The 23,877-nt window shown below is 37.6% G+C and overlaps 1 protein-coding gene across 2 annotated transcripts; it reads left to right on the forward strand.

Annotated features, from left to right (window-relative positions):
- Positions 1–1,270: 1,270 nt before the first annotated feature.
- gdpd4a (glycerophosphodiester phosphodiesterase domain containing 4a) lies at positions 1,271–23,645 on the forward strand. Of its 2 annotated transcripts, XM_041995353.1 has the most exons (17): positions 1,271–1,457; positions 2,806–2,911; positions 3,372–3,475; positions 4,068–4,161; positions 4,938–4,997; positions 5,093–5,191; positions 5,298–5,391; positions 7,370–7,515; positions 9,292–9,374; positions 10,352–10,502; positions 10,753–10,971; positions 14,254–14,411; positions 15,789–15,936; positions 16,641–16,723; positions 17,362–17,441; positions 18,019–18,148; positions 19,373–19,475. In XM_041995353.1, exons 1-16 carry the CDS (start codon positions 1,396–1,398, stop codon positions 18,111–18,113), a joined length of 1,782 nt encoding a protein of 593 aa, XP_041851287.1. In that variant the 5' UTR covers positions 1,271–1,395; the 3' UTR covers positions 18,114–18,148; positions 19,373–19,475. The 2 variants fall into 2 exon arrangements, with proteins under 2 accessions (XP_041851287.1, XP_041851286.1); XM_041995352.1 differs by lacking the exon at positions 18,019–18,148 and having other exon boundaries at positions 19,373–23,645.
- Positions 23,646–23,877: the final 232 nt, after the last annotated feature.

The raw sequence follows: 23,877 nt of genomic DNA on the forward strand, positions 1-23,877 counted from the left end.
GGTTCAATCCTTGGCCTCCAGTATGTTCATAGTGGATGAGCGTGTGTTTGATGGAGGAAAGAAAACAAACACTGTAGCTTGTAGAAGCAAAGACTCAAATGTGCTGCATCTATATGTGAACCGATAAATGTTACTTGTAATGTAGTTTGTAGTGTAACTAGTTTTTATTTAGAAATCCAGATCTGCATTTGGTTCTTTTACGCTGAAATCTTAACTTTATTTTGTTATCTGAGCTTTTTCCTGCTGTTTTTATGTAATCAATTTTATCTTTTTTAATCTTTGTTTTTCTTTCTTTTTTTTTCTTTCCCTGCACCTTGCTGTAATGTTTTTATGTTTTATGTAAAGCACTTTGAATTGTCTTGTACATGAAATGTGCTATACAAATAAATTTGCCTTGCCTTGCCTAAAGTACTTTGAATAGTCAACAAGGAAAGAAAAGCACTATATTTAAATAAATGAGTCCATTTCTATGTCAGAATTAGTAGCTTCTTTTACAACTTCTTCTACAACTTTTTAAAATAAACTTCATTTATCTTTTCAAATTAACATTTTACCAAACTGATATGTTAATTCAGTTTATTAGTTCAACTTGTCTAATTATCAAAGGCATACAAGGTCAAGTTATTAATTACAGTTAGGTAAAATGTTAATACCGCTCATAATTTCGTTGTGACGCAACAACAAAAAGTGCCCTGTTCCAACTGGTTCAAGTCTCACTGTAAGGATTTGTTATGAGTCATATTTGACGTAGCCTTGTTTCAATTTGTGTGGAGAATGAAAAGTGTTTAAATGGTGTCAAGATGTCTGAAACACCTGCTAGACTAGCCGTTTATAGGACAAACAAAATTTTCTATCAGAAAATAACTAAATTGATAAGGATGAGCAGTGTGGTGGAATGAAATGAAGAAGAACTGAGGCTTAGTTTTAAGCTCAGTTAAAATTGGGTTATGATTAGATTAATGAAGATTTTAGTGGAGAGTCATCGGGGACATATAAACTGTGTGACTGTGAGAGATCACCCTGGCGTAGTATAGCTTATTCGAGTAGGAAATAACACATCTTAAGCATAGACTGCAATATAGGTCAGCATGTATTTCTGTGAGAGCATTTTTATCTCCTGGTTACTTCAGGGCACAGAAAAAAATAAATAAAAAATGTGACTCGCATACATACAGACACACACACACACACATATATATTGGCTTTCTGAGGCTAATTTTTGTGTATACAGATCTAAAATGATTCAAATTTCTTTTCTCCCACTAGGTGAAGATAGAGCGGTAATCAAGAGTCCTGCTTTGGTATCCTCCTTCCTTCCTTCCTCTCTCTCTCCTCCCTCTTTTCTTCTCTCTCCCCCTCATTCTGTCTTTGTGATGCCGGGCTGTGGGTGAGTGTATGCCCGTGACCAGACTGAAGCTGGGGAAGTTAAAGGTGGTGCGGCGGCAGCTGCTGCAAAGGTAAGAAAGAACAAACAGTGTGACTTCCAACCTTTAAACCTATTCTAATAACGATGATAAATGAATCTTGAATGATTTTTGTTGCTCTAAAACTGAACAATTGTGAGGCTAAGTAGAAGTCATAATAAAACTTTGAATGCATTTATCAGTGACTTTGAGATGCAGGGTGACAAGTTGTAATATGTCAAAAATTAAATAAATCTTTTTACCTTCTCTTAGAGTTTACAATTGAGTTGATTTAACCCTCAGATGGAGACTATGGAGCTGAATGCAATTCTATTTGTAATTTTTAATGTCTTTACTAAGAATAATCTGTAAAATTCCAACGTAACATTCATGGAGAACTCTTAACTCTGAGTTACGACAGCCTACACTCTGTCTCAACAGAATAGTGACTCACAAAGCTTCTCTCTGTACCAAGATAGACTGATTGTGTCATTAAAAGTGTGATATTTTCCTTTTTTTGCGACAACTGGTTTTAGTACTTTCTATGATACATTTAAGAGTTTGGTTTATTTATGCTTTCATATCTGTTTTGGCCTTTGGTGGCCCACCATGGTTTTATCCAGGCTTTCCTTTAATTTGTCTCCTGTCTCCAGTGTTTCTCAACTCTGGTCCTCATGTACCACTCCCTTGCATGCTTTAGATGTTTTCCTTCTCCAACACACCTGACTCAGATTAATGGGCTGCCTCATCAAGTTGTTTGCATGCCTGTTAATGAGCCATTCATTTTAGCCAGGTGTGTTAACCTGTGGAAACACAAGCAGGGCTCTGGAACTCGAGGACTGGAATTAAGAAACACTGATCTAGCCCTTCAATGCATAGTGTCCACTAACTTTTTAAAAGCTGTTTATGCATGGGTGAGGATGGATTTTTTTTTTATTAAACACTTTATTGGACATTAGTGAGCCATTTAATACACTGCCACTCACTGTATAACAAATAAATAAATATATTATGTACATACATTTATTGTAATTACCTAGTTTACTTTAGCAAACTGGGAAAAGGGAATTATACCACTACACTTTTATAGAATAGATAAATATTAATTGTATAATATTAATTCATAAACATTTTTATTACAGAGGAAAATAGAAAAATAGTAAATAAAAAGTAAAATAAGACTACAAATATAAAGCATCACTGCACATCTGTAAAAGTAAAATATTATATGTGATGAAAATGTGGCACGTTTTTTTAATAACTCATGCATCAGAGTGTTAAAGCTGTTAGTTATTTTTGTGTTTTTTCATTAATGCTGTCTCCTTATCTTTTAGTTTGCTCACATTAATCAATCAATGCTAAGTTCTGGTAATTGATGTTTACCTCATCATGACTGTACCAGGTATGAACACCAGCCCTTTGTCTCCTGCCTGGCTGGCCTCTATGGCTGCCAATGGAGACGATACCAAAGAGCCCGGGCGCAGCCGGGAGAGTGCTGCTGCAGCAAGGTAATCCAACAGACACAGCACCCTCAGAGTGTTGAGTTTGGTTTCTTTGCTGATTGTGCAGACAGTATTGATTCCCCAGCCAGTTTTCCTCAGTCCGGGCTGCTGACTCTTAAAGTTAGTAACAAGTTTTTCTATAAAAAAAAAATATCAGCATGTTTATGTCGGCTTTTTAGCAGACTGGACTTCTTCCATATTCATGAGGTAATATGATTGACTTCCTCTGTATCTGCCAGATGGTGCAGTGTCAGTTTGTCCTCCATTTATGAGTTCACATCCTGGCAACACAAGAAACTTTAAGCGTTACTTTACACCTTTATCCCCTAGCTTCATAAGCATCTATTAATGTGTGAACTGCAATAGTGTACATAGTGTTTACAGTACACTCAAACAAGCTAGTACTATGAACTTGCTCTTGAGATGTTATGTATTCAAAAGACAAAAACACAACTTTGTGTTTCAGGTGGAGTGTGGCAGTTTTGGCCTCCTGATCCTCACCTTCTTCCTGAGTTTTGTTTTCCTCTATTTCTGGAGTGAAGCCCAGAATGACTATAATGACTTTGACTGGTGGGTGTTTCACAGCAAATACTGAGTACTTGTTGGCAGGCACACACACACACACACACACACACACGGGTTGATTGTAATTTGTAACTTTTTTTTATTTATTCTATTTAAATTTTTTTCAAATTGTTACCTCCGCCAAAGTGAAGGTCATGTATTTGGCGGTGTCTGCCTCAAACATAACTCAAACAGTCATGGGCAGATTTTAATGAAATTTTCAGGAAATGTCAGAAATGGAATAAGGAACAAGTGTTTAGATTTTGGGGGCGATCATGATCAGCGCCTGGATTCACTATGGGGAGATAGAGATCATTTTTCCATTAGAGCTTTTAACTAAAAAATAATGCCAACAATCATTGCCCCCCCCCCCCCCCCCCCAAAAAAAACAAAATTACAATGGCTTGGCGGAGGTCTGTGCTCTCTTAGTGTTACTAGTTATTAGTTTTTTCATCATCAGCTTCTTCATGTAGACACTGTATATGTAGATGAAACGTTGCTTCAGCAGCACCTATTGTACATGTTATTTTCTTATGCATAAACCGAGACAAGCTGTATGCAATAATTTTACTGGTTTTTCTATTTTGTATCTCTTCAGGTTTAATTTTGGGACTCTTGGTTTCTGGTTCCCCTGGTCTCTGGTCCTGCTGGTTGTTGCTGCCGCTCTGTTCACATACATTGCTCTTTTATTGGTATGTGCACTGAAAAATGTTAACCTGATATCTAGCAATAAATGATAATTGGAATAAACAGAAACTAACTGGAAACATATCTCCAGTAAGTTATAGGACTGGACAGGACAGACTGTTAGATCATATCCCAGGAGATGCTGAAGAACTTCTGCATTTTGTGGGAAATGCATATAACGAAAGATAACTTAAGGCAGTATGTTGTCAAAGTTGTGAAACAACCTGACCCAGTTTTTTTTTCTTGACTAGAGAGCTTGTACCAATGTGTTTCACTGGACACAGAGCAAATTATCCCTTGGGCCTCCCAGCACTTTACATGATATTTACTAAAGGAGCTATTGTTGACAGTAATAATAATATTAACAACAAAAACAATAATAACAACACTACTCCGTCTATATATTACCTTACTCTTCATCCCATATTATTTCTGTACTGTTCTAGTACAGTTTGACCCCAAAAATAGACACACAAAAACTTTTCCTGGTGGTTCTCACCAGGTGCCATGCTCAAGTATGTGGCCTAAGAGTTTTGAATATACTGATATTTATTTATATTAATCTATTTTTCATAGTATTTTGTGTCTATGTTGAAATCTCTGGGCCTCCCTGTGCTGTCTGGTCCTGACATCGAGAAGCAGTTGTAACTGTTGGTGGATGTAGGTTGCTTGTGTCTGCTGTGCACTGGGTACTATATGAAACTGAATTGCCTTTTAAGGATAAATAAAGTCTGAACTGAACTGAATTTCTGTATTTAACTGTATCTAATATCACTTCTAGGTGTTGGCAGTGTGTCTGCTGTCTGAGGGTCAGAGGCTGTACCTCCACTGGAGCCACAAGGTAAACAGTCTCAGATTTGACAAAAACATTACATTTGCTTTATGTTTTTCTGCCGCTCCGTATATAAGTTGTCATAAACTGCCGTTTCTTCCCAGACTGGCATCGTGGTGACATTGGCATTTTCCGTCACAGCCACTGCAATCCTGTCTGACCTTTGGAGCAAAGAATGGAAGACTCTGCTGCTCTCCCTGCAGGTTAGTCAATGATGACATATCAATCAATCACAAGACAGTTTTTTAATTTAGTGTTTGTGTTTTCTTTTTTCCATTTGGAGTGACTTTTATGTCTAATCATGTACAGGTTACTGCACCTTTCCTCCATGTGGCTGCAGTCTCACTAATGGCAATTCTCTCATGGCCAATTGCGTTGCACTTTTTCCGCATGAACAAAAAAGGTAAGCAAGTTGATGAATGTGTCTTTGTCAAGCCTGCATTGACATTGAGGTAGGATCGTAAAGTAAGGCTTCCCAGTTGGAAGAATTTCTAGCTCAGCCTCGTCAAGCATATAACCTGGAAATGTTGTCCCAGTGGGCTTTACGACAGGAGATGAGAAATGTGCTACTCAAAGGCTTATGATGCATGAGAGAATAACTAAAGATATTAATCTTCATGGAACTGAAACAAGAGAACTTGGACTTTTAACTTTAGATGTTATAGTCCTCGTTTAATTTTAGTAACATGAACAATATATTAAATATAATCTCAGGTATAACTTTATAATGTTTATCTCTTTAAAGTTTTATTAACTGATTCATGTCATCGCTTTTTGTTTCCATTTCGACCCTCAGGCAGTTTATTCAGGCCTCTCATAACAGTTTGTGAATCAAATTAATTAATGGTGGGAAATGTTAAAAACAATGGAAAAGATCAAATATTTTTTTGACAAGCGACCTTTCATTGCTTTAAAAACCTTGGTGCCCAAAGGGAACAAAGCTTTGCTAAACTTAAACTGGCCCCTCTTAAAATTCTCTTTCTTCTGGACTTGATAGACATATTTCACCACATTACGTTTCTATTTCTTTGCTCAGTACATTTTTGAGAGAAAATGTTTGCATTCTTTTGTTTGTTTTTTTTCTACTTCTGGCTTATTATTGTCTTTCATTTACTGTTTTTCTTTTTGTCTCTTGGTCATTCTGACCATCTCATGTTGCTTGGCCCTTTTTACTGCTTTCTCTTTAACTTGTCTTTGGGTCTCTTTTTTTCTGATATCTCTAACGGAGATTTCCTATCCTGTGAATGGTTTGACATGCAGGTGTCTGACTTTCTCTTCTCATCTTGTCTCCATGGGTACTGTCCCTTGTTGCCATGGTGATTCAGTAATACAGTGATGCTGAGTCATACCTCATATGGGGAGTAAAAACATAAAAAGAATGAACGACAGAGAATAACATGATTGAGTTTGGAGTGTTCCTATCAAATAAGAAGCCAGACTTAGTTATTTGTGTGTGTTTGCTGAGTCATCCTGAGACTTAGTGAGGGGTAATATTTTCAGCAGAGAAGTCTCTCTCTATGTTTTAATGATGTGGTGTGCGTTTTCATGACTCTACTGAATAATCTTATTATATATCTTTCACAACAATCATCCTGTCAGTGTTACAGAATAAGCAGAAATGACCCGTTAGTATTCTGTGTTAGCTGTAAGTTACTTAAGATCAGAAGATTTACTCTTCATTTAGTTTAGTTTATTTATATAACACCATTCATTAATTAAATTTCTATACACTCTTTATCCTGATCAGGGTCACATGAGGCCGGTGCCTATCCGAGCTGCCACCAGCGAGAGCCATTATACACTGAACAGGTTGCCAGTCCATGACAGGCCCAACGCAGTCAAACAAGGCAACCATGCAAACTCATGTTCAGTTCTAGGATCAATATAAAATCACCAGTTAGTATAATAGGTGCATCTTTGGACAATGGGAGGAAGCCAGAGCACCGCAAAAACCTACAGGACAACATGCAAACACACAGAGAATCTCCAGCTCAAACTTAAACCAGGAACATTCCTGCTATGAAATAATTTCTTTTATACTTCTAGAAGAGTAAAAGTGTAGGGTGGTACCACATGAACTTCGTTTGGTGTGGCTTTAGAAAAATATTCTCATTAATACTGAGGATTAATTTAGTATATTGAAGATTAATTTGTGATGGTTTGCTTAAAAAATGTTATCAGTCAGTATCTGGTTCCTACGAATATAAGATTACAAGGGATGTGTGCATGTGTGTGATAAGAGTCAACTAATGTTAAGATTTAGACATGCTTAAACTTAAACTATTTTTACAGTTAATTACAGTTGCCATTTTTTTTACAATTTTTTTTTACTAATAGTTTCAATGCACGTACCAATCTGTTTGTTCTGTTGTGTTTTTTAGTGCGTCAGGTTGCTGTCCTTGGTCTTTTCCTGTCCGTCCTGTTCTCTCTCTACCTGGTTCCTTTGGGAATGTACTCACCCTGCATTAAAGAGGCAGGGACACTGAGACCTGCCCCAGCCCTTATTGGACACAGAGGAGCTCCAATGGTAAGAATAAATTTAATTGTGAGTGCTAAAATAACCATAATTCTGTTAAAACCCTCAAATGCATTACTTTGGGTAGTTGGCAATTTGGACTTTTAATTTTTGTGTATATGGCACTGTACAAAGTGATAACAAAAAGTCATCTCAAAGCACTCACAAAGGATCAAAACCCCACCAGTTTCCATTGAGTAGCTGCTTGGCCATAGTGGGAGAAAAACAAAGTCTTATATTTCTACTTTATACTTAGACTAGTTGGGGATAAAGGCATAGCAAGAGATGAGTGGTGCTGGATAACTCGACTCATTCAGTGGGAACCCCAAGTACAAAGAAAGTCCTAAATGCAGCAGCCAGGTCCAACTCATGTCCCTCAGTGCTTTCATCTCTCTCTTTATTCGTAAATAATGGTCACGAAAACCTTTAAAAACAAAAAAAAAAGACAACACTGGTCATGTGAGTTGAACGAGTACCTGCAGATCAGAAACATGCAACTCAGAGACAAGACATCCTTATAGCGATACTACACATATGTGGGTGTTCACCTTGGTAGCTCATTGAACTGAAAATACAACACTAAGCCTGACTAGGCGAGAGAAGCTGATTTTAGGCATATAGGTGCCTTGACACAGCTGTGAACATAATCCACCAAAAACCACTTTATCCTCCTTATTCATGAAGAGTCTGAATGGTTTCAAGCCTTATATTTAGAGGATGGCCGCAGGATGACCTATTTGATATATCACACAATTAACTATTTAGTCGTTACATCTGGGACTCTGGTCCATGCTCCTTACCAGTGAACTGTAATGGAATTTATAAGTTTCTCATATTGGCTCGGTAATACTTAAATGTAAGTACTTGTACTTGGTTGGACAAAATGTAGTGTTGGTGCATCCCTAATTCTGTTCAAATTCTGTTAATTTAAAAAGTACAGTGAGAGGATGAAACAAACTACAGAAGAGACACAAACCTAATATTTACTAAGGCATCAAATGCATGTAGAAAAGTAGAAAAGCTGAGTTGCTCACTCAGCAGGACAAATATCCAAAACACACCAGCAAGAAGAATGGCTGAAGAAAAACAAAATGAAGACTTTGGAGTGGCCTAGTCCATGTCCTGACCTGAATCCTATTGAGATGATGTGGCGCGACCTTAAAAAGTGGCTTCATGCTTAAAAACCCTTCAATATGGCTGAATTACAACAATTTTGCAAAGATGAGTGGGCCAAAATTCCTCCACAGCGCTGTAAAAAGACTCAGTGCAAGTTATCACAAACACTTGATTGCATGTTGCTACTAAGGGTGGCCCAACCAGTTATTTGGTTTAGAGGGCAATCACTTTATCACACAGGGTCATTTAAGTTTGGATTTGTTTTCTCCCTTAATAATAAAAACCTTAATTTAAAAAATAGGATCAGGAAGGAGGCAAACACTTTTTCACGCCACTGTATTTATTTGTGCTGTGTGGTTACCTTTTATGATATTTACATTTATTTATTATTCTGTGTTCAGTATATGGGGATTGTTTTATCTGATCTTCTGACCTGAGCTACCGCCTGTCTTGGTCGAGTACCATTCAGTTTTCTCTCTCATAGAGAGATGCCAGCTCCATGATAGTGTTAGTAAAACAACCCCTGCATTTAAGGGTTAAAGTCTATTTCTCCTAATTTCAGAAGTCAGAATATTTTAGATATTAACTTCTTGCCTTTAAATAGGCAGATGTTCTAACTATACTCTGAATGTTTATGATTAGTGATTCTCTTTTTGTTGTGTATATCTGCAGCTTGCTCCGGAAAATACCGTGATGTCATTTGAAAAAGCAGTGGAAGCTGGAGGAGAAGGACTGGAGACTGACGTCACCATCAGGTATTAACTTTTCATGTTTAAATTGCTGTGATTTGTTTACTGTAATAGAAAATTTTACTATGGGGAAACTTCCATGAACACAGAGGAGCTTTGAGGCTTACTCATATTTCCCGACAGATTTGCTTGGACAGCATGACTCTGAGCCTGAGAAGGGCTTCTCTGGTTTTAACTTTAAGTCTGCAATCGTGCGTTAGGAAAACCTATGATTAGTAATGACCTTGAATTGAATTGGTTTATATTTTCATTAGAATAAAAGTTCTAACCCGTTTTCTTGCTGCTGAAGTAATCAGCAGAGCAGTTTGTTCCCAGTGAGCGGCAGCTGAGTCTGTGTCTTGATGCTAATTTTTCTGATCAGATGCTTGTGGGTTGCTCTCAGTGCTAAGATGATTAATGTCATGCTAATCTAGTTAGCCTTTGGCTCTCCCATTACCCCACAGCTTTTGGTGTAGCACACTCTTTAACAGCCTGAAAGCAGGGATAAGCAGCATGGCATGACCCAGCATTAACCTAGCAGGTTAGCTTAATCTGATCTGCTTGTGACCCAGGTGAATCTATTGCTTCTTATATTTGTGTAAGAATGAGGTGTGTGTCTGTGTGTGTGTTTGTTTTTCATAAGTGATTGTGGCTGTTTGGCTGTCCATATGTGATTAAGCTGTCAAGGGTTTTATGAGGCAATCTGTTAAGATGTGGGTGTATATCAGGGTATTTACACAAGTGGTATCTCTTATGTAATGTGAAGATAGTCTCTGATTTCTTGCTTGTATGCTTGTTTAATAATTAGATGGCTTTATAAGATCCACACTTAATTTGATGGCTGGTGTTTTGATCAACAAATTTGTAGAATTAAATGTTCATTATTGAATTTTAATACTCTGCATTTGTCTTCCCATTCCAGTGCTCTCCTACACTTGCCTTTTTCTTTTGTTTTTGATTTTCTATTGTTTTTTTTCAATAAATATTTTCATTGTTGTCTGTAGTTACGATGGTGTTCCCTTCCTGATGCATGACTCTACACTGAGGAGGACCACGAATGTTGCTGAGGTTTTCCCAAATCGAACGCATCTTGATGCCTCCATGTTTACATGGGCCGAGCTACAGCAACTCAACGCTGGCGACTGGTTCTTACTGGTGCGATCAACAAACACATGCACACACAACTAAGGATCGTTACTGGGGAATAAAATTATTTCTCTAAATCATCTTCACAGTAACCAGCCACAGCTGCCTTATTATGTTCTTTATAAAGATTGTTTATTTGCACTTTAACTTGTTTTTGCAGCAAATTAAAAATTTTATGTAGTTAAACTATTATATATAAACAACATATAAACAATTTCTTAGCAATTCCTTAATCACCATACTATGCTTTCTATTACAGAGGGATCCATTTGGCACTGCTTCATCCCTTTCTGAGGCAGATCGCTCCCAGGCACAAAACCAGTCTGTTCCTTCACTGGCCCAGTTCTTGGAGGTAGCTGCCCGAAGCAACAGACTAGTGCTGTTTGATCTACGCAGGCCACCACATGGGCATCCATACAGTCAGTCATACATCAACGCCACTCTGCAGGTCATACAGGCCCACATCAACTCCTCACAGGTACTAGCCATGGTGGATGATTCCTAAAATTCATAGTCATTAAATTGTTTATTTAGAGATTTAAAGGTGAGGACTTGGTTGACATTCAGCGACACGTTTGCTTTACAAACACAATCACTGCATTTATTTTAATATACACTGAACAAAAATATAAACGCAACACTTTTGTTTAAGACTTTTTCTATAGACACACCAGCCTGTTTCTCTCAGAAATTGTTTGCAAGTCTGTCTAATGCTGGGCTCACACCAAACAATTTTCACAGTCGCAGACTAAAAACGGAAGTCTTTAGGAAATCTTAGGAGTTTTACTGGAGTCACAGCACACTCTTCCTCGTCATCTCGGTCATTAGGTTTAAGCTGGTAATCTGCGCTGTTTAACGTCAGTCTTTCCCTAGTCTTAGATCTGCGATAATATCAAACACATTTGATATTATCGCAAGTTGCAGTGACGAAACATGATCAACAACCAAAAGATGTGCTCTGACAAAAGCAGAAACAGTCAGAACACCGGCAAAAACGTACAGAAAAAAAAAAAAAAGAAGCGGTGGATCGTCCAGAAAGAGGAGCGGATGGTTATTAAGAAGTAAACGTCTACTGCGGGTGATTTATGTGTTACAGTATAATGATCTAACAAATGAGAGAAGAATAGAAACTCATTCATCCCTCCAGATTCTGATGAGTCGGCGGAAGACCTGGTGGAGATGCAAAGGCACACTTAATAATGGTGATGTGTAATTTCCTTGTTTGCTTTGCTGTGGGCAGATCAGCCCTGTTCCATATCAACTGTAAATAGTAAATAGTGATTCACAGTCTTTGTCTAATCTCAGTCTGAGACTAGGCTAAGACTTAAAACTCTAAACATTTGTCTTTAGATGTGAGCTGGTGTGAGCTGATAGTTGTCTAGAGTCTTTTGCAAATCTTTTAAAAGTCTTCTGGCGTAAGCCCAGCATAAATCTGTTAGTGAGAACTTCTCCTTTGCTGAGATAATCCATTCACCTGACAGGTGGGGCATATCAAGATACTGATTAGACAGCATGATTATTGCACAGGTGTGCCTTTGGCTGCCCACAATAAAAGGCCTCTCTAAAATGTGCACTTTTATCACAAAGTACAAGGATATATGTTGCAAGTTTTGAAGGAGCGTGCAACTGACATGCTGACTGCAGAAATGTCCACCATAATCCGTCTTAAAACGTGTTTCAGAGAATTACAGGCCTCACAACCACAGACTGCATGTAACCACACCAGCCCAGGACCTCCACATCCAGCATCTTCACTTCCAAGATCGTCTGATACTAGTCCCCCATACAGCTGCTGCAACAATTGCTCTACATAACCAAAGAATTTCTGCAAAAACTGTCAGAAAACATCTCAGGGAAGTAGGGCTGGGCGATCTGGGTTTTCAACAATCATAAAAATGAAATGATTCAATTTTTTTGCTCCTTTGCAGTTTTCAGTTGCAAATCGAGCAAAAATCTGGCATTGCAGCGCTCTGCTGCAGACTCCTCCCACAGCTCCAACCGCTTTGCTTTTATTTAGCACGGGTTGCCACCACCTCTCAAGTTAGACTGAAATGACGCGAATAAATAATCCACCAGCTCCCAGAGACATAAAGAGATAACAAACGTTATAAAGAAACATAACTTTTTTTTCTCGCCAAAGACCAGTGCTTGATTAACACAGAGAACAACCTGGTATTTAAAAAATTCATCAACACTTTGGACAAACGGTATCACTGCCATCTTATCACCATTTTAGTGGAGTGTCTCTTCCTGCCCTGTATGATGAATGTCGTGAGGGTGTTGTGAAGGACGTGGCTACAGTCCAATGTTTTGCCTCCGCTACCTACCTGTGGTCAAGCCGCTCCATAGAGCTGTATATAAATGTCATGCTACATTTTATTCACTCAGATTTCAATGTGAAAATGAAATGTCTCCAGACTCATTTTTTCCAGATCACACCAGGCAGAACATAGCTGCTGGTCAGAGACAAACAATAGCTACGTGGGACCTGGGTGGAAAAAACAAGTCTGTATTGCCACAGACAACACTTCAAATGTCACGCTGGATGCCCCCCTCCCATCTCTCTTTCTCTAATTGGGTTAAATAATCGAGAGCTCAATTTCAATCATAATAATCGTGATTATCATTTTTCCCATTATCGAGAAGCCCTACAGGGAAGCTAATCTGCATGCTCGTCATCCTTATCGGCCTGACTGCAGTTTGTTGTTGTAACTGACTTAAGTGGGCAAATGCTCACATACAATGGCATCTGGCACTTGAAGAGGTGTTTTCTTTACAGATGAATCCTGGTTTTCACGGTACAGGGCAGATGGCAGACAGCTTGCATGGCGTTGTGTGGGTGAGCGGTTTGCTTATGTCAACATTGTGAATTGAGTGGCTCATGGTGGCGGTGGTATAGACTGGGGTAAGTTATGGACAACGTTCGCAGGTGCATTTTACTGCTGGCGTTTTGAATGCACAGAGATACCAAGATGAGATTCTGAGGCCCATTGTTGTGCCATTCATCCATAACCATTACCTCATGTTGTAACATGATAATGCACGGCCCCATATTGCAAGGATCTGTCCACATTTCCTGGTAGCTGAAAGCATCCCAGTTCTTGCATGGCCAGTTAACCACCGGACATGTCACCCATTGAGCTTGTTTTGGATGCCCTGGATCAGCTTGTTCTATTTCCTGCCAATATCCAGCTACTTGGAACAGGCTTTGAAGAAGAGTAGAACAACGTTCCACAGGCTCCAATTAACAACCTGATCAACTCTATGTGAAGGAGATGTGTTGCGTAAGGCAATGGTAGTCACATCAGATGCTGACTGGTTTTCTTACAGACCCCAACTCAGTAAAAGTGCACATTTTAGAGAGGCCTTTAATTGTGGGGAGCCTCAGGCACACCTGTGCAATAATCATGCTGTCTAATCAGTATCTTGATAGGCCCCACCTGTCAGGTGTATAGATTATCTCTGCAAAGGAGAAGTTCTCACTAACACAGATTTAGAACAGATTTGTGAACAATTTTTGAGAGAAACAGGCCTTTTGTGTCCGTAGAAAAAGTCTTTGATCTTTGAGTTCAGCCCATGAAAAATGGGAACAAAAAGAAAAAAAGTCCTGTGTTTATATTTGTGTTCAGTGTATATTCAAGAGAAGGTTTCCTTTTGTTAATTTTCCTGTAAGTTTTAATTATTTCTAGGTTGTGATTGCATATTTATTTTATTTTGTTCATTGTGCCTATGTGTCTGCATGTTTTTTTCATATGTGTAGGTATTGTGGCTGCCATCTGAAGACAGGGATCTGGTCCATGCTGTGGACCCAGAGCTGCAGCAGACCTCTGGAGAAAAGGCATCTATTCAGGAGCTGACAGACGGTCACATCACCAGGCTTAACCTTCACTACAGCACTATGTCACAGCAACAGATCTGGTATACAATCATTCATCAGTGTAAAAAAACGAAGTCATTAAATATCAACCCCTAAATGCCTGAATTTATTTACAAATATGTAAAAACAAAATAAAGGAAAAAATTAAGAAAAAAAAAAGGCTGGAATAAAACAAAATCCAATTAAATATTAAATAAATAATAAATAAAGATAATAAATATTAAAGTACATAAATGAGTTAGTTAAAGCAAATAAATAAATTAAATTGGTTTGATGCAGAATACACCAAAGCACATCCATAATGCAGTCACTTCCATCTATCCTTTTAAAATATAGAAGAAACTTTACCTGCTGCGAGAGGCTTGATTTCATTTCACTTAAAACTGATGAAATGGTCTCGCCTCTGTGTGTGTTTGCGAATATACGTAGTCGTCTAACATTTCACACAGATGGCCACACGTGCTCAGTGACTCCATCTTGTTTGAAGAATGACCTTTAAGAGTCAGTGGAGGGAGAAGAGGAAGGAAGGTAACGAGCAAGTCGGAGATACTCAGTGAAAAAAAGAACTGGAGGGAAGGAAAAGATAAATGATTCAACAGGAGAGAGAGAAGTGAGGAGAAACAGTGGAGGAAAAAGAGATGACCCAAAGGAGGCGGACAGGAAAGGCTCTGAAGTACAACAGAAACAACTGGGACGTACCTGAAGAAAACAACAAAAAAAAAAAGAGAAAGATGCTTAAATGACTCACACAGTGACAGTTTTTAGCACAACTCCATCCACCAATAGTCAAATTGACAGCAATTTTCATAAATTAATATTAAGAATGAAATGTAAGATTAATGAGAAATATTTATTATTCCCCTGAAGGAAATTAGAAAATAATTACTAGCTCGTATAGAAGGCATTAAACAGCTGTGTACAGTGATATAATTGAGAGAGATTTTCTCCCTCTGTTACAAATTGTTTACCTTTCCCAACAAAATTTTTATAACAGGTATCAGTACTACCACTAGGATACTAGTCAATAAGCTCAGCAATCTCTTTGTTTTAACAATAATAATAATAAAAAAAACTTTTTTCTTTCCTAGAAATATGCTTTTTGTAAAGATATGTTGACATATTGCGGTTATTTTTATCCATTTTTCTTACTTTTTAGTAATAAACAAGATTACAGTCAGCAGATAATATCTTAACGTTTTCAAAAGATAAAATATTTAGTATGCAGTATAATCTTGCATTCACCTGGTAGCAATGTTTTCCACTGATATGCATTTAGCAGGTCAGGATGTGGTCACTGCATTTCTGCATCTCAGGACCAATTAACAGTAGATTCTTTGACTTGATCCTCTTGGATTTTGAATAATCTAGGGCTACTTCTTTCCTTTCTGCCCACCTTCCCTCTCCTTCTCTTTGTACAGTAAATACCAGTCAGTGAACATCAGTACGAACCTGTATGTGATCAGCCAGCCGTGGCTCTACACACTAGCCTGGTGTGCTGGAGCACAGTCTGTAACCACCAACTCCATCCACATCCTGTCCAACATCAACAAGCCACTTTTCCTTATGGTGAGGAGATTAACTTCTACTCTGTTATCAGATATTATGATCTGCCCTGAAGCTTTTATCATTGTTTAAAATCATTGTTGCATTATTTCTCTGTCCATGGGATACGCAGTGTGTCTTCCGTCTGCTGCTATCCCTGCAGTTTGATTAAAATGCTGATTTTCACGAGTTTTATTAAATAAAGATTTGCATTTGTCATCAGTTTGCACCAAACAAAACATTTTCTGTTATAACTTGAGAAAGTGAAAGAAAAGAGGAAATGTTAGCCTCATGTGAATTTAAAACCTTTAGCATATATGATGTAAAATCTTTAGTGATTCTTCATATTTTTCTTACTTTATTACCTGTTACAAGCATTTCTGTTTCATACACTTTGTTCTATGTTTGGTACAGAGATAAATGTTGCTTGTTGTTACTCTGATCACGATGGATGTGAGGCACAGAATACACCAGTGAAAACACCTAATAATTTTATCTACTTTTTAGACATGATGTTCTCCACTGTGTAATGTGGGTGGGAAGATCATTCTGTATCAAGCTAATAATCTCTTCAGCAGGTATTGTGGGTGTTAAGACTATGTGTTTTTTGGTTACATAACCCCCTCTGTCACCACCTACATATTTAGTTTGATTAAAGTTTTAATAGGAGATCAAGCCCTTTTAGTCACTTAAGTGGAATAGAATGTCCTGTCTTTGTCTCCTTCCAGACTCCAGAGGAATACAGTCTGATGTGGATTCTTACTGATGTTGTGTCTGCCTGCCTCATTTTTGCGATTTTCATATTCCATTGGTAAGGGACACGCACACACATGCACACTTTCCTCAGTTATTTTAAACGTCTGGTGTTAAATCATCCTGGAAAAGGGTAATTTTATTACCGATATGTAATATAAGACTTCACATTACACAATATATGTTACAAATTATAAAGTCCCAGTATTACAATATTTCATACTTTGCTGCTGTGTGTGAAGATACACACTATTGACTTTCTTTCTCCTTCCACCTGCCTCATATTTTCTGCTTGTAAGCTTTATGTTATTGAAGGATAACCACATATGCGTGTTCATCCCTGTGAGTTTCTGTGGGAGCAGGCAAAGTTGTAGCTTTCTCTCCGCTGAATAATGCACCTTCTTTGGTTGCAAAGACTCCCACAAATAGAGGAATACAATCTGAGTCATTTCCCTCTAAGTACAATTTTGTTTTTACATAAAAATATAGATCTGTGAGCTATTCTATCAACTTCAAGTTAGGTTTCACTATGTGTTAGTTCACATGGACAGACATGTGTGAAGCCCAGTGTGCACATCAAAGCGGTTATTTACTACATGTGGCAGCTTTGAAGCACTTTGATAAACACAGAAACACATCTGGTTGTACTTTGCTTCTCTGATCTGTCAGCTGTGTGTGTGTTTGTGTAAATTGCAGGTGGAGAGAGAGAGGCCTGCCCTTCTGGTCTGGCAGCCATCAGACTCACGAGAATGGACCATACAGCAAGTTCAGGACAGGTAGCAGAACAACTGCCCCCCTTTTTTATGGATTATATTGGTGCATTTTATTCATGTTTCCATTAGTTGGATCAGAGTGATTATCTGTAAATACTTTCCAAGGTGTTTTATTTATGGTTTGTCAGATTACAAAAGTTTACAGTCATTATTGGGTAACTCTAACTTGAACATGCTCTGATAAACAGCATGTAAAATAAATGATATAATATGATCAAGGTCCATATATTTGAGGGCTTAACAGTCTCCTTTTAAGACTCAACGATTAAACAAATGTCTAAAATCTACAGTAAGTGATACTGTCTGTGGTTGCTCCATTATACATTATATTGTTAGATCCACACTGAAAGCTAATGCTTCTTGTATTACTCAAACACCAGTACCAGCTGCATCCCTGCTGATCAGAATGGAGTGGGTAGAGGATTAAGAGGATAGGTTATGATAGTATGTTGTATTTCTTTATCACAAGCTGTGCTAAGAAAATTATTATTTAATGGTTTACATTGTGCATGCAGTGATTTCCTGCATTTTGTTGTGTGTGTGTCCCTGTGTGTGGTGTGTGCATGTGTGTGTGAGTCAGACTCTTCAGAGGTCATCTGTGTTCACTGGAATCCTCTCCACTCTGAATCCCCTGCTGGAGCACTTGTCTCCCTCCCTTTGGTCTTCAACCCATGACACCCTGCATGCCATGCCATCCCTGCAGGAGCCTTGTATGATCCGTGTACCCTGTTTGCATTGTACAGCTCTCTGTGTTCCCTGTAGTAAACTAGAATGAATCTGCGCTTCATAATGTCACAGCTTGTAGTGAAAGTGTGGACCCCGATCAGCTAATATAGGTCAAGTTCAAGTGTTTATTGCTTCCAGACAAGAAATAGATTTTTGTGCCTGGCACAAACCTTGTTTTGTCATTAAAAAACTACTACTGGGATTTACTAAAGGTGCAGTGAGCGCCTGAAAGGGATGAAGATGAAGATTTTTGTGTTTCACCTTTTTGCATATACTTATGGGAAACCACTTCTTGAATATTATAAACAATTAATATTTTGATTAATCACACGGGGTGATTTACTAAAATTTTAATTTTGTATTTTACCATTGATTCCACCATTATTTACTGGAATAAAACAAAATTAACTAAATTCTTCTGTCAATTTACATTCAGTTATATTTTTGTGCTGAATGTGTCTGTGTGGAGAAGGTGATGTAGGGAACTGAGAGCATATGTGGACTCTTGTTCATTTATTAAGTGATCTGAACATACTGAATGTCAAGAGAACAGCTATTTTTCATTATGGTTATAGCTACATTATACTTAGTTTACTGGAGGATATGTTTGTATTAACATGCCTTCACTTTCAGGGTGTAGCTGGTTTTTAAATGTTTTCTTTCTCATTATGACAAGTCGGTCTCTAATGATCTAATAATCACCTTATTTAATGTTGTCAAGAAGGCTGGATAAGCAATCTTTTTGTTTAGTGACCTTGACAGATTGAAAGGTAACCATTATCCATAGAGGGCCTAGTTTTTGTGCTGTGTAAGCCTAATCATACATAAAAAGCTGCAAGAAGTGCCACAAAGCTAATAGTAACATTACATAAAGTCAGACATAATACATAATATGAAACCTGTAAAATGGTAATTATTGCCAGACACGTGGAACCCATTAACTTCTTGTGCAGACCAAAGCTCTTTTTTGAGGTTGTGAAACAGTGTTGGTCTTACACCTTTTTATTTTATTGTACTGCATACTCTCATTTCTCATGTTTCCTTCACTCAGCTACCTGTTTGTACTAATCACCCCCACCTCGCTCTCTAACATGTTTGTCCTGCATCCTTGCCTTGACTCCTCTGTCCTCCTCAGCATGGCCTCTGTGATGTCCTTGACATGCGAAGGTGTAAACCCTAAACTCTTTTATATTTTCCTCCTGTTGCAGAGTTGAGTGACGTTTGGTCCATCTCCAGCGTGAATGTTCGGCCTGACCTACGAAGCACGCCCAGTTCACCCACTACCCCTCACCTGCCCACCATCACAGAGGAGTAACTGAAGGGAGGAGGGGGAGACAGAGAGATAAAGAAAGATAGAAAAAGGCAAGCGGAAAACAGAAAATGGGAAATGTTGAAGAGTACTTGTTTAGAGAGAAATTATGTTGTTATTTATATGAAATATTCCTGACTAAATTAACAACATTCATTATTTATTAAGAACAAAAACAGAACAGTGAGAAATGTTTAGGTGAAAAAGAGCCAGAAAACTTTCTTTTTCTCTCTCCACCTCTTCTCTTGTCCTCTGTCCCTGGACTGACTACCTGCAAGACTGAACTGTTGAACCAAACGTCTTTCACTGTCAGTCATCAAGGACAGAGACACTGGAGCTCCACCGTCCATTTCAGCACTAAAGTCTCATAGGTGCCATCAAATGACTGACAACAGGAGGCAGTTCATCACAAGACTGACATGACTGACATGCTCAAGAACATTGTTACATGTGGTCATTCAACACCACCAGCTGATCTTAACAATGCAAGAAAGAAAGTAAACCTTACAAAGGAAAGAAGAAAATAAATTTATTCTATTGTAGTGATACATGACTTAATGTCGTTCCATGTCTTGTTTTAGTTAATGAAAACCAAAAGTTTATGAGAGGAAAAACGGTGCAGCTCTAGGCTCCGTTTTCATGGTTATGAAAACCAAATGCAGAGTAGGAGATAACGGAAAAGTGATAAAATGGACTCTTAATATTTTATGCAGATTTTTTGCTTTCATTATCAGCTGTTCAGATGCAGTAGGCAAAACTATCAATAATGTTTTAAAGGAGACATATTAGGACTTTTGGGTTCTAGTAGCGTTTTCTTTATAGGTGATTGACAGGAAAGGGGTCAGAGAGGAGGGGTGACATGCAGCAAAGGACTCCAGGCCAGGGAGTCTTGCTGCATGATTTAAACCTGAGCCTTTGCATCACAGAGCTTCATACGCTGTGTATGAGGGGCACTGGTCTACTGAGTTACATGCTACCCTGATGCTTGTCTTTACTTTCTACATGATGAGGTATACATGAATAAAATGAATCCCTATTGGCAAAAAAAAAAAAAAAAAAAATCAGACAGCTCTTATTACGACATTTCACGTTATCAACAAGCTTGCATTGACTCGCTTTAGATTACTTCATTTAATCATCTGCTTTGGGCACAACATGCCCACAAATTTAAATTATGATCTTCTATTTAAATGTGTCAACAACATAACTCACAAAACAGTCTACTTCAGCTAACTTAAAGCTCTTAAAGTCACTGATAAAATTAAAGTTATTGTTTTTATACAAATGGTCATGCGCTATATGTTGCCTGTACGCTGGTATCTGACCTGCAGGAACATATAAAGTCATTTTATTGGCATTTTGATAGAAAAAAGACATGACAAAGTGAGCATAATAGGTCTCTTTTAAAATTTTATCTGTGTGAGTTAGTGGGTCTGGTAATTGGTGATACGTTATTGGACAGAATGAATGTAAACCTGAGGTTTGAGAGATTATTTTAGTATGCATTTATGTTTCAACTTAAGTGAATGTATAAACACGTGAAGCCATGCTTTTCAACAGAATGAGGATGATTTTGGGTCCTTTTAAATTGATAACAAATTTGTGCCAAATAGCTGCTGATATATAAAAGATTCTTGAGAAACCATACCTTGTACTTTATTTACAAGGGAGCACTTACAAAATCAGCCTTTTCCTCAAATATACGCACACGGTACCTTTTAGTAATATGTATATACTCAGTCTATACTATGCTGTTTTAATTTCAGTTCTATTCAACATTCATTAATAGAGCACATTTAATTTAGAATCATTAGATTTGACATCCAGGTAGTCGTGCCAGTTTGCTGCAGTGTTGGAGCAGAAAGTGCCGTTAAAATCATACAGTGAATGTGTTTTTAATTTGGTTTTGTTCACCCATCACAGTTAATGTACAGAAGTTTATTTAGAAAATACAACAATGGTTTCTGACTAAACCTGGTTAAAAATAATCGAGAGTTGTGTTGAACAAAGTTGCCCTGTCTTCACTGTTGTCTGTCTTGTACCACACACACAGGCCTGGTTTTAGACTGAGGTGGTTTAGAAACAAGTATAAAGAAGGAAAATGCTTCACAGTTTTTCATTTTATCTTGAACTTTCCAGAAAATGCAAGACCTCTGAATGGGACCTTAAACGAGGCTGAAACGTTCTAGAAATTTAAATTAAATCAGAACCATGACTGTCTAAGACTTTCTTTAGCAATGCAGCTGAGCTAATGTTATGTGATGTACTGTCAGAAATTTGTAGTTAGCACTTAGTCTTGCTGTATTTGTGTTACTGTTGAGAAAATAGTAGCTGATCTGTTAGGTGGGCTAAGCATTTTAGCTACAGTTGTCACTTTAGCTGCACAGCCATATTTATTCTATTGAATATGATGTTTCCCACCGTACGACCGTTCATTTTTAGTGAGCGAGTCTGGTGACAATGCGTCACTGCATTGGTTTTCCTTCGGTAATGCTTTGCATTTTGAGCCTTGCATGTGTTGGATTTATCCAACTTTTGTTTTATAAATGCTGTCTTAAAGTGATAGTGTAGCTGCTAATTGTTTTCATTTTAAAATCTTAGCTCTTGCAAACCTCTGGATCTGTAAAGAAGTTCAAGTTTGAAAAAACTTTCAGGGTATCCAGAGAAATACATATGCTCTGTTAAAAGCATAACAAATTATTCAGCAAATTTCTGTTGATCGCAAAAAAAAAAAAAAAGAAATTAGAATCAAGACCTCACATGTGATTTATCTTGAAACAGGAAGGTGTTTGCTCTTTCTCCAGAATTCAGTACTGGGAGGTGTTTCAGTTGCACAGGTCCAGATCCTTGAATCTTTCCACTTCCAGTTCTGTCTGGTATCAAGCAACATTGCAGAGCATTCAATGGAAATTCAGTGAACTTCTTACAGTCCTTGAAATGACAGAATGTCTTTGGTGTAGCCATCTACTGCTGCACTGTAAATCTACCTACAAAGTAGATCACATGAAGTCCTAATAATATAACATGGGTGAGGTGTTTTTTATTATATTTTGACAAAAGAGTGAATGTCTGGCTCATCCTGAGCTTACCGATGAACAGCAGAGAAGTGGGCAGCACAGATAATAACCTCTGTTTTCTCTGTCGGAAACCAGTAAGCCAACAGACAAATTTTATTTGGTAACTCAACTAAGAAAGAGAAACTTGTATTTGCAATCACTCTGCTTTTGTTGGCAATTTTTAATATACGAGGCAAACTTTAAAGTTTTTTGCTTTAAAATGTTTTACATGCAAGTGGCCGTTGCATGATATTCTGCATGCTATTTTAATTAGAGGATTGCAAGCAACTGTAATCAGTGTATTTAAATCATTAATAACTTAGATTAAATGAAAAAAATACCTTTAAAAACATGGAGTTAAGAGGTATTAATGGCACCTGACATATACAGGTCGTTTCATAGACTTACTGGAGGAAAAATAAGCTGCTTCTCATAGTTTAGTCTCAGCTGCCTTCACTCAGGACTGGTGAGCATTTAATGCATGAAAATGTTTTATTTTTACCAAAACTAAAGAGAAAATGGAAACTTTCTCATTTTTTGATCTAGTTGTCATCAATAAAACATGTCTGCTTTGTTAGCTGGATACTTGCAAGAGTACATTGTAGTTAATACTTGTATGTTTTTCTCTAAGATATATTAGTAGATAAATGAAGTTATAAATTTCTCACCACTGAGAAGTTCTTTATTTGAAGATTGTGTTTTGAATGTGGCTCCATCAGCTGTTATTTCATTGTTTGGCTATGAAGGGCCCTGATTTGACAACATGGTCGTGTTCACATGATTAGCTTGATCGCAGAGACATTTTCTGTTTCAGGCTGTGATAATTTTAGGTGAATTTTGTACATGAAGCGTTGCCCCTCCTAAAATCAAATTTCAGAATTAGAAGACTATAAATGCTCAACATTGTTCTCAAGTAATGATCTTCAGTCCTTGTGGAGAAGAAACTGACTGATCGTACAATAGAGTAAAACTGTTTAAGTCTCCGTAGCATTTACATCCTGTGCTGTACTGAAAGGCCTTTCTTTTATAGAAGCATTTTGTCCTTTTTGTTTTTTTTACTGTACATTTTCTTTCTATAAATGCAACTGTCATAAGATATTAAAACATTGGAGAAAAGCTTTGTTTGCATTTTTATGCCTGCAGTGTGCAGATATATTGAGCTTAGTATGTGGTGTTTTTTTTTTTATTTATTAATTTTTTTTATTTTTTTATTTTTTGGTGTGCTACAAATAGATAGTAAATGAGTAAACACGTAACTTTCACACCATTTAAGCTCACTGAACCTCACAACTGCTGCTGTTAACGTTACTTGAAGTACTTTAAACACTTTTTCATATGCACTAATGCT

The sequence above is a fragment of the Melanotaenia boesemani genome, chromosome 9 (genome assembly GCF_017639745.1).
Source record: "Melanotaenia boesemani isolate fMelBoe1 chromosome 9, fMelBoe1.pri, whole genome shotgun sequence".
Taxonomy (NCBI): Eukaryota; Metazoa; Chordata; class Actinopteri; order Atheriniformes; family Melanotaeniidae; genus Melanotaenia; species Melanotaenia boesemani.

Coding starts and splice junctions, on each gene's coding strand:
- gdpd4a (XM_041995352.1), top strand. CDS start 1,396: ATGCCCGTGACCAGACTGAAGCTGGGGAAGTTAAAGGTGGTGCGGCGG. Junction 10,972..14,253: donor CCCACATCAACTCCTCACAG/GTACTAGCCATG, acceptor TCATATGTGTAG/GTATTGTGGCTGCCATCTGA. Junction 15,937..16,640: donor ACAAGCCACTTTTCCTTATG/GTGAGGAGATTA, acceptor GTCTCCTTCCAG/ACTCCAGAGGAATACAGTCT.